The following is an 11,325-nucleotide window of genomic DNA, read 5'->3' on the forward strand; positions in this document are numbered from 1 at the left end:
GGTCAATCCTGGGTCTGGTACTGTTCAATATTTTAATTAATGACTTGGATAATGGAGTGGAGAGTATGCTTCTAAAGTTTGCAGATGACATCAAGCTGGGAGGGATGGTAAGCATTTTGGAGGACAGGATTAGAGTTCAAAACAACCTGGACAAATTGGAGAAGTGGTCTGAAATCAACAAGATGAAATTCAATAAAGACAAGTGCAAAATACTACACATAGGAAGGAAAAATCAAATGCACAACTACAAAATGGGTAATAACTGGCTAGATGGTAATACTGTGGATCACAAATTGAATATGAGTCAACAATGTGATGCAGCTGTGAAAAAGGCTATTATTCTGGGTATTAACAGGATTTTAATATGAGAGGTAATTCTCCTGCTTTCCTCAGCATTGGTGAGGTCTCAGCTGGAGCACTGTGTCCAATTCTTGGTGCCACACTTTAGGAAAGATGTGGACAAATTGGAGAGAGTCCGGAGGAGAGCAACAAAAATGATCAAAGGTTTAGAAAACCTGACCTATGAGGAAAAGTTGAAAAAACTGGTCATGTTTCGTCTTGAGAAAAGAAGGCTCAGGGGAGAGCTAATAACAGTGTTCAGTTATGTTAGAGACTGCTATAAAGAGGACAGTGATCAATTGTTCTCCATGTCCCCTGAAGGTAGGACAAGAATTAATGGGTTTAACCTGCAGAAAAGGAGGTTTAGGTTAGATATTAGGGAAAACTTTCTAACTCCAAGGGCAGTTACACTCTGGAATAGGCTTCCAAGGGAGGTTGTGGAATCCCCGTCACTCAAGGTTTATAAGAACAGGCTGGACAGACACCTGCTTGGGATGGTCTAGGTTTATTTGGTCCTGCCTCAGTGCGGGGGGCTGAGCTTGATGACTTCGAGATCCTTTCCAGCCCTCCATTTCTCCAATTCTGTCATTTGGTCTCTGGTATCCTTCTCCCTTTCACACTCGGCACTGGGAAGATCTTGGAAAAGATGGACCGAGGTGATCTTTAGTTCTTTGCCAGAAGCATGGAGTGAATCTTGGCTATCGTGAATCTCCTTTCTTGGAATCATTTGTTCCCACATGGACTACAATGTGGACTGCTCCTTTACAATGTCAGACAACCTCATTGTGATCATTTCTCCTGGCATCCAGGAGGCAAAAAGCCACCCTGATTTTTTTTCCTCTGGACACAGATGCCTGGAGCCAAATCTCTCCCTCTGCAGTCAACAATCTAGGTTACTGGATCTTTCTTTCTTTCTTTTCTTTCTGTCCCTGGATTACTTCTTGATCACAGATTGACAGGAGTCTGGTCAAAGCTTACAGCTAGTTCTCAATCTAGTTTTTCTCTGGGCAGATCAGCTACTGTTGGTGACCAGATTGAAAGGTTCCATAGTTGTTCGCTGTCTCCTCCTTCAGGAGGATTATCCACGATCTCAACCTGTGATATCTCTGGTGGTTCCTTTTTTTGCCTCATCCATCTTGTCATCTTAGGTTTCTCCCAATGCCTTCAGCTGTTGCTCAAACCATCATCTCCATCCTTTCTCCACCAGAAAGTAAAAGCAGTTTGCAAATCAGATGCAAATGAAACCCTCCTGGCCTTTGTCTAAGAAAATAAATATCAAGAAGCTTTCTCACCAGATTACCGTGGTTCCATATGTATCTCGTCTATATCCTAGTTATATTAGTTAAAGGTAGCCTCTTTACTTGTTAAGACCTGTCAGTATGAAAGACCTGTCAGTCTTACTCCTTCAGAACTCACCTCATCATTGCTCACAGAGTTTGCTTGGTCACACACCCTTCAACCTGCCTCTGTACTGGACCTGTCGCTCATCCAGCCCTCATGCAGAACTTTCCAGCAAAGACCCACACCATCCTGGTCCCCTGCAGCCCTCACATTTTCAGTTATTCAACACTCGGAGTCCTGAACTGGTTGTTGCTTCTGAAATGCCATTGGACTCAATCCTTGGGAGTCAAGTAATGCAGGCCTAACAAATCCAGAACAGAAACAAAAACCATCCATGGAAAAGGTTTCCTATCTTTCTCCTAGGTGCTTCCTAGGGTCTCCATCTGGCAGCCTTAATGAACCTACAGCACCTTCAGCACTCAGAACAGGTTTGGGCCAGGATTTTTTTTTTAACTTCCTTAGGGTAGCAGGATCAGATCCACCTTGAACTGGAGCTGTCACTGATCTCACCCCACTTTCCCCTCCTGTATCTATTTTCATCCTATGTATCTGTATAGCGAGTGTACTAGCTGCACTATGGAGTGTTGATCAATCTACCCATCAGCCACTGGGACAGGCTTTAACTGTGAAGGCTGTTGAAAGCTGATGTCTGGCTCCTGTTTTGGGCATTCCCCTTGTGCAGTCAGAGAGAACTGTCTGTGAGATGAGAGGTGAGGCTGGCACCAGCTCCCCCATAGAAGAAGAATGTTCTTGCCTCCAGCCACGGGACTTGTGTTGTTTCTTTGGCCAGGGGCTCTCAAACAAACCCTAGTCCTTAGGTCTATTCAAATTCAGATGTATAGTACTAATATTCACCTGCTAATGTCCTGCATACACATTCCTAATGAGCGTGCTTTGCAAAAGTGCCGCCGATGACCACGTGTTGGCATCAATTCATATCACTGTATAATAATGACTGACTGGGCATGTAACTGTTTTGTGTAACTAGTTCCTGCCTGACAAAGTATTGTTCCACCAGTGGTGTGTGCCCTCCAACTCAGCCTCCATGGTGTGAAGTCTTGTATTCTTCTGAAGAACTAGCAACCAGAGGCCCAATTTTGCAGCCCTCATTCATGTAAAGTCGCATCTGTTCACATGGGGCAGGATTGCCCCTTGCAGTCCAATCTGAGCTTCAACATTGCCTCAGCCTTTGCGGTGGGACAACTTCATTCCCCCTCCACCCCAGTTCAACTGTGTTGGACTGGGGGAGTGAAGCCAATTTCCCACCCACTCTCCACCCATCTGCACAGGCATGGGAATAACAGCTGGGTGGCAGCTGCTCTCCCCCTCACCCAGAGCCTGATGATATCCATAGCCTGTGACTGGGAGTAACAGAGCTCATGACTCTCCTTGGCAGGGGCATAGGTGGCCTTGAATTGAGCCCTGCAGCTTCCTTTTACTAGTTTGCATTGATTGATTGATTCTCTTCATCACAGACTTTTATGACTGGGTGCTGGAATGATGTACAGGGATAAAAGCTTCCAATTAGCGTTGCCAAGCACCTGGTTTTCGATGGCGCAGCAGGGCCGGGACAGTCAATGGCACAGTGGGGCTAAGGCAGGCTTCCAACCTGCCGTGGCTTCGCAAAGCTCCTGGAAGTGGCCACCAGGTCCCTGCGGCCCCTAGGCACAGGGAGGCTCCATGCGCTGCCCCGCCCCAAGTGGCGGCTCCACAGCTCCCATTGGCCAGGAACTGCGACCAAGGGGAGCTGCGAGGGTGGCGCCTGCGGGCACGAAGGCAGCACGCGGAGCCTCCCTGGCCGCCTATGCACCCAGGGGCCATAGGGACTTGGCAGCTGCTTCCTGGGAGCACCCCAACCCCCTGCCCCAGCTCTGAGCCACCTCCTGCACCCCAAACCCCTCATCCCTGGCCCCACCCCAGAGCCCACACCCCCAGCCGGAGCCCTCACCCCCCTCCCATACTCCAACCCCTGCCCCAGCCCAGTGAAAGTGAGTGAGGGTTGGGAAGAGCGAGTAATGGAGGGATGGAGTGAGTGGGGTACGGCCTTGGAAAAGGGGCAGAGCAGGGGATGGGTACAGGTGTTCAGTTTTGTGCAATTAGAAAGTTGGAACCCTACTTCCAATCCCAAAGGGAGCTCTCAACACAGGATCAGGTCCTCCTGTACTCCCTGCATTCATTCCTTGTTACCTTGAGTTTGTACATGCCTGCGTTGTTTAAAACCAAGCCCTTGCTGATGCGAATTGTGTTGGATTGTACAAAGGAAATTCAAACAGCAGCCCTACTAAAACTATCCAGTCAGGAAATGCACACAGACAGGCAGGAATGTAACACATGTCCTAAATTACAGCTGAGTTTTTGTTGCACTCTGGGGATCGCGTCATATTGCAGGGAATGCAGAGTTCACTGACTTGTGGTGCCAACCCCGGCACTGCAGGAGAAGCTATACTAAAATTAGGTTTGGAGTAGGCTCAAAATCCTCAGCTTTTGCCAGCAGAGAGGGCTAGAAATATACCAGAGCCCTTGCGATCAAATGATATAATTTCTTACATATATGGATCCTGGAGCAAAATCAGTTTTGGCTTTGGCAACAGCAAGTCCTTTTCCTCTCAGCAGTTTCCAAAACAGAACTGGAGGTTGGAATTACATTATTTCCCTTTTATCCCCAGTGTTCAACTTCAAATGCTGCTAGGCAGGTTGCCCTTCAGTGGTCATTACTGCAAGAGCTATCTGGAATTCATGGTAGCATCCTTGCATATCCCTGGGCAGTGCATGAAAAGGGAGAGGGGAAGCGCCCCATTTAAATTCAAGCTGTATATGTTTTGAACTTGCAAACCTGTCAGCTATAATCCGTCATCACAGGGTCATCTCCTGTTCTGCTTAGCTGTGTGATTACAAGCCAAACCTCTAAGGAGAGTTTAGTTCTCCTGATTTCAACACCAGACAGTGCTTTCGCCTAAGCATTTGAACCACTTTCCAGAGCCGTTGAGGCTTCCCCTGAGGCTAGTGGGAAGTTGAATGGGGAATAGGTCAGGCCGCAGCATTATAGTGATTGGCGAAAGGAGCCAGTGGGAAGGCTACAATAGCAGAACTATGTGCAGGTAAAGTCAGGGAGACACTGAGCCATATTGGGGGCTGAGGAGAACAGAAGTGTACGTTACATGTCGGAAGTAAGTTGGCTGGAAGACAATAAAGCAGTGTGACCTGCATCACTCTGGCCATGCGTGTGTATGTAAAGTGAGCGTAATTTACACCCCACGTGACAGAAGCGGGTGTGGCAGGGAAAACATCTGGCTGGTTAAGCAGGTAAAATAAAGCAGTAGGAGCCCATTTATTCCTGCTTTGCTTTCCTGCCCCATTGTCACATGCCATGTGACACCACTGTTTACATCACCAAATAATTTGGCCCAGGCAGGCACTTGCAAGGGAGGTGCAACCTGCTTACACCAGGTCTGAATCTGGCCCCCGAGCACTCATCTCTTCTTTCTTTCAGGGATAGGAGAATCACAACTGTGTCTTTTGGAACAAAAGTTACTGTGATCTCATTGATATTAGGTGTGTGCGTTTAGGTGTCTTCACGAGAAGTGCGGCTAGGGCTACAAATGGGCTAGCTAAGTGTGCAGCTGCAATCTCTTTGCCCCCTGCTGTTCAGGCAATGAGCTCAGCCCTGCTGGGAAGAGACCTTTCTCTCCTAGAGGGAGAACACCGTGCAACAGCCCCTCAAAGACTGGAACAGCATCGCACTCCAGATCCAAATGTCCTTAATCTCAAACAGGCCTGGTCCTTTTCTGACTGCCCAATGTAAAGCCCATGATTGGACAGAGTCCCGTCGCATCCTAGTATTCAGTGACTCATACACACCCCGCAGCAACAGGAGGGAGGCAAAAACAGGAACTGAAGCTGGAACAAAAAATGGATTATAGCCATGCAGCAGGCCAACTCCTCAGCTGGTGCAAATCAATGCCACTCCTAGTCAGAGGAAACTACAGGAGCCATGCCTATTTACAACAGGTAAAAATCTGACGTGGGCAGTTTTGTATCGGTGACTTTCTTTACCGTTTTCCCTTCTGTTGTTCTCAATTCACCTACGAGCAGATTCTTTTCAGTTTTCCCCTTTCCAGTCTGAGTCCTTCCACTTCGCTGGGCCCGCTCTCACTGTCATGTGGCATGCCAGAGACACATTTTTGACTCCTGAACCACCATGGAAACCTCTTCTCAGTAGCTTGTATAATGCTTTGCGTTTCCCAACAAGGTTTTTGCCCAGTGAATTGTAATTTTTGTTCCAGAAAATACAGCTGCAATATCTATTCCAGCCAACTGAGCTTCCTGACAAAGTGCATTCCATGGCAAGCCTTGTTTTCCCCAAGGAAACCATCCCTCTCTGTTTACATGGAAAGGGTTTAATCCTACCATCAGAAAAAGGCTTGTGTAATGATTTTCATTTCAGTGAGGCCGTAACGCTCAGCAGCACATCCTTGAGCCTCATCTGGAGAAATACTTGCCCTGTCCACACCCTGTCCGGGATTCACTCAGCCCATTGTTCCAGTCAGTCGCTCTGCAACTGCTGTCCTGCTAGTCCAGAACCGCAGTGCCTCTCCTTTGTGGCTTAGCCCTCCACCCAAGGCACCACCATCCTCTCCTTCTGGGATATTATCAGAGTCTCCTTCCTCAAAGTCTCAGGCAGTCTGCACTGTGCTGACTGTGCCACTCTTGCAGTGGTTGGAAGGGGAATCTGGGCCCACCCTCTACCCCAGGTTCCAATCCAGGGACCCTCAAACCAGCAGTTCAGATCTATCCCTCTCAGGCCTGACTGTTTCCTATCCTGCCTTTCTCAGGTTCCTGCTCTCCCCCTAGGCTCAGGGAGTGTGACTGCAGACTCACCTGACTGCGGCCACCTATCTCCTGTTAACTTCCTCTCTTTATAGTGCCTGCCCAGCTCCTCACCTAGCCGGACTTCATCAGCAATTAGGCCCTAGAATGCCCTGTCTTTCCTCCAGGTGCAGCCAAGAAGTTAATTGGCCTAATTTACCGCTTCAGGCCTCGTGTGGGGGTGGATACCCCATCACAGGGGCATAGAGTGCTCAGACATGAAAATTAAAGTAGATCAATTAGACAAATATTCTCCCTTCACTTCCAAGAAATCATCACTTTCTAGGAGGGTCCTACGCCTCACAAAAGAAAAGCCGGTGCAAGGTTACCTGTCTACAATGGGTCATTTTATTTGATTCAAGGACAGAAGCATATCTAATTAGCTAAAGGTGAAAACGAGAACTGTCAAGCTGGAGTGAGAGTTCATCTCTGCTAATGCAACTCCTTTACATGAAAACTGATGCTCAAGTCTCCAGCTTGAGGTGTTGCGATGGGTGGAAGTTGATTGGACTATTTGATTTGCTGTTGTGAGGTGAGACACACTTTATACTAAGTTTCTGTTTATAAATAATTAATAGACGTTGTAAACGTTACAGTCTTGATTCATGTGTGTTGTAGGGGGTTGTTTCCACATCAGTAGAAGGTGTTATGGTAGTCATAAACAATCCATTGCCCTGTAACAGCTGAGTAATAATTTATTAAAACATCTGTTAATTCTTTATTAAGCCTTCATAAACTCAACCTTCTTGTAAGGCCTGCTGGGTATTAAGACCAGCAGACTTTATGGTCATGCCTTCTATTAAGGCTCCATTTATAAATAGTGTATAAAAGATTAATAAATGATTAACAGATGTTTAGTATATTTTAATAATTTTTAATTAAGAAAAGGATTTTTTTTTTTGCAGATGGGCTGAAACACAAATCCCTGTAACAATTGTCCTTTTGTGTGTCAACATTTGGCCCATTTTAGATGTAGGTTTAAGAACTTTTCTGCTTTCAAAGGTACATTTCCTGTTTTCATACGAGTTCAGTCATGTCACTGAGATGCACCATCTGTCCTTCATGTTGAATGCAGGTATTTTCCATGCTAAAAACATCCAGCTGCTTCAGTTTATTTCTTTTTCCACTAGATTCCACTTTGGTTGGCATATTTAATACCATGGGTTATTAAATATATTGTATTTAATACCACCAGTTATTAAATATATTGGAGTTTGTAAGAAACAGCTTCTAATCCAAATCCAAACAAGAATTATTGTACAAAAAACCCAGTGATTCTTGGTCAGCCACTGGCAGCTCTGCAGGAGCCTAGGGGCTGGATTTTGATCTCAGTTACATCAGTGTAAATCCATACTACCATCATTAATTGAGCCAGTAAGACTACTTGCTGTTCTAGCTTAGGGTCAGGAATAGATGGGAGTGGTCCAAAGGCAAAAAGCCAAGCCTCAGCAAAGAGTGAGTGTCAGCGTGGTTAACAGGCCCAGAAGGGAATCTTATCTAGACCTCCTTCCCCATAATTACACCATGCACAATGTGAGGATCTCAGAGGAGAACAGAAAGGTTTAGAGAGAAGTAACAGAGAAGGTCCTCAGAACTCAGACAAGGATGCAGACACTCCTTCAAACCCTAGGAGAAAATATTGTTTCAGAAAAACTGCGAGGGCTTTTAAGAAGTGGTAATTGATGCTGTGAGCAGAAATGGCTCAGGAGCCTTCTTCCATTCTCCATCCACAGCTACAGAAGCACACGGCTCCCTGGATGGCACTTGTAGCCTGCAGTTTACATTAAAAGCAAGATCAGTACTTTCTCCTCCTTCAGTTACATGGGCGATGCCAGTTTTGGCCTTACTCTTTTGAAGCAATCCATGTTCTAGTTTCCTGGGGCAGTCAGACTACTGAGAATAACACATGATGGTCTTGTTAATCGGGGGAAGCAGCAGAATTCCAGAATTTGATTGGGCTACGGGATCATGTATAAGAATTGTAACATCTCCAGTTTATAGCAGCAATACGAATTTAATGAACAGTTTTCATTATTATAATTTAGTTTCATTCCAGTGGTTTCCAGAGATCCCATTGCGCTGGGCTCTGAACAAGCACAGAATAGGAGACAATCCCCTCTTCAAGCCAGTGTAAGGCTCTGATCTTGCCATGTGGGTGCACCCTGCCTCCAGCACAGACGCCCACTTCATAACTGCTGGTATTAAATATGCCAGTCAAAGTAGAATCTAGCAGAAAAAGAAATAGTCATGCATGGAGGGATCTGCCTTCATGGAGTTTATTGCAGGATTGTGACTGCAAAATGCCAGAATCGAGCTCCCCTTTCCAGACTCAGACAGTCAAATTCTACTCTCAGTTGCAATGGGGGACTGAAATCGATGGAGTTGTTCTGGATCTACACCTGTGTCACGAGCGCAGAGTTTGGCAGTGGGTGGCCAATTTGTTTTTCCTGCGTGTATATGTAGAACTCCGTGAGTGCCTTAGGAGTCCTGTGCCGTGTAGTTCTTAATCTTGTACCCATCCCTGGCATTTGCAATTCCTAATTCTCTTACAAATGTGCCACTTTATAATCCAGCTGAGAGGATGTGAGTGCTGAAAGATGGCTGGTGATACACTGTGTACCATTATTTCCCCTGTTGGCACTTGAGTAAATTACATTGTCACAGAAAATTCTCATTTGAATTGCTCTTTGGATTAAGGACAGTTTTACAAACCAGAAAGAAATCCAGCTGTTAAAACACAAGGCCCACATTGTTAGAGGTGTATGAACTTTTATTCTCAGAATTATTTTCTGCTTTGCAAATCATTTGCAATAATGGACTAATGCTTTTGCTTTGCTCTGTATACATCTGTAGACCCAGCTGAGTAATTAAGAGCTGGAAATCGGCCTACTTAAGGAAGAACACTGCGCTTTCAGCTGTCCCCTTGGATCCCAGTAACAAGTAGAGTTATGCTATTGGAAATATTCCTGCACTAAATGAAAATAAACACACCCAGACAAACATTAGAAATGTCCTCATTCAAAGTATCTTTTAAGGATACTTGTAGTGTGTAAAGTGACTTCCTGCTAGAAAGAATCTTAAACTGAGTGAAATGATTTGCCTTTTGAGGGCCTGCTGTTTCTAACTGAACTTTGCTAGTGATTTCTTTGCACAGAATGAGCCAAATTCTTCCCTTCCGTACTCCATTGATTTGAGTGGAGGACTGAATTTGGCCCAGTTACTTTATAATGCTCTGTTGCTAATAGTGCACTGCAGGAAATACTGCTTTAATAGACTGCAGCATATATCCAGCAAAAATTCTCTACATTAATTTGCTTGTATGTGATAAAATAAAATAATTTTTGCAATGAAACTTATTCCATGAGGTGTACCCAGGAAAGCATAAGCAGAATTTGAGACAGTCTTAGATTATTTAGGCTTTAAGGTTTTAACTGCATGGAGGAAATAAAAAATTCAGTAGCCTGTGGGGTTAAATGTCATAGCCTATGCTACCCACTGCACAATGGCCAGCTGCTTTGCTTCCCATTGGGAAGGTATTAACCTTCCAGTGAAGGAAAAGGCTCTTGTACATTTCTCTCTCATTGAAATCCTGGTGCAAACACCTGGCCTTCCATGCAGTGGGCCAGTTGAAGCAGAGCGTTTTGACTCGACCAGCTTGAGTCGGGAACTGTGTTCTCTGATATGCCAATTGTTACTGCTTTAGAAAAAAACAATTAAAGTACATAAAGGAACAAACAATAACAGCTCTGACAGACTCATATGAGCATAAAGGGAGGAAGGATGGTCCAGTGGTTAGGGGTTTATCTCGGGAGAGGTGAGTTCAATTCCCTGCTCCTGTGTGACTTTGACTAACTCGCTTAATCTCTGCACATTGGTTCTCCAGCTGCCCAATGGGGATAATAGCACTTCCTTACCTCAGAGGGATGTTGTGAGGATAAATACATTAACAACTGTGAGATGCTTGCATACGCTGGGTGATGGGAGCCTTAGTTAGATAAACAGAACGAAGAGCCTTTTCACTTAGCACTAAATAGTTGAGATCCCCTCGAATGATATAAACTGACCATGCCAATTTGCACTGTTAGATTCCATCTTTGTTCCCTTTATGCAGCCTAATAACAGTAGGGGGGAAAGGACATATTTATCCCGGAATTTCTTCCATGATAGTTGGAAAATCAAATTATGGGTCAGGATAAAAAGGCCTTTCCCCATATTATTCATGCAGGAATCACACAGGAGTCAATCAGAAGGAAGGTACATTCTCATGGTTTAACCTTACAAGAAACAAAAGGTGAGAGACAAGTAAGAAAGTTGGGGTGGGAGTGGCAGGCTTTATAATGCTCTTAGTCTCTGAGTATGTCACCCTTTGATCGAACACCTTCTTCTGGAATGGGGAGTGGGCTAAAAACAGTGATGTAATGGTCTTACTTGGCTTTTACATTGCTGGAGGTGTTGTTTAGAGACTGCGGTTTATGGCTACAGAATAATTAGCAGAGATGAAATCTATTGTTCACACTTCTCACATAGTTTTAATAAAATTCCTTCTTTTCAGATCCAGCTAAACAGCAGAGGACTTATCTATTCTGTTGGCTTGCTGCTGGCATCAGTTTTTGTCACAGTATGTATATAATCTCTTGTTCTTCATTTCCAAGATAGTAATTTTACAGAAGTTTGCTTTTTGTCCACATGCTCCTTTTCTCTTAGAGCAGCAGCAATTGCTGTGAGTCCCATTGAGAGGTACTGCCAATTCCTACTGTAAAATTTCCAGGGGCCTAATCT

The 11,325-nt window shown here is 45.0% G+C and overlaps 1 protein-coding gene across 2 annotated transcripts in view; it reads left to right on the forward strand.

Moving 5' to 3' along the window:
- Positions 1-11,325, forward strand: part of SLC24A3 (solute carrier family 24 member 3) — a 343,630-nt gene that overhangs the window by 317,716 nt on the left and 14,589 nt on the right. For both annotated transcript variants that reach the window (XM_038397467.2, XM_038397466.2), the window contains exon 16: positions 11,099-11,164. In XM_038397467.2, coding sequence (XP_038253395.2) covers positions 11,099-11,164 — 66 coding nt within the window. The remainder of the gene's footprint in view (positions 1-11,098; positions 11,165-11,325) is intronic.

This window comes from Dermochelys coriacea, chromosome 3 (assembly GCF_009764565.3).
Source record: "Dermochelys coriacea isolate rDerCor1 chromosome 3, rDerCor1.pri.v4, whole genome shotgun sequence".
Classification (NCBI taxonomy): Eukaryota; Metazoa; Chordata; order Testudines; family Dermochelyidae; genus Dermochelys; species Dermochelys coriacea.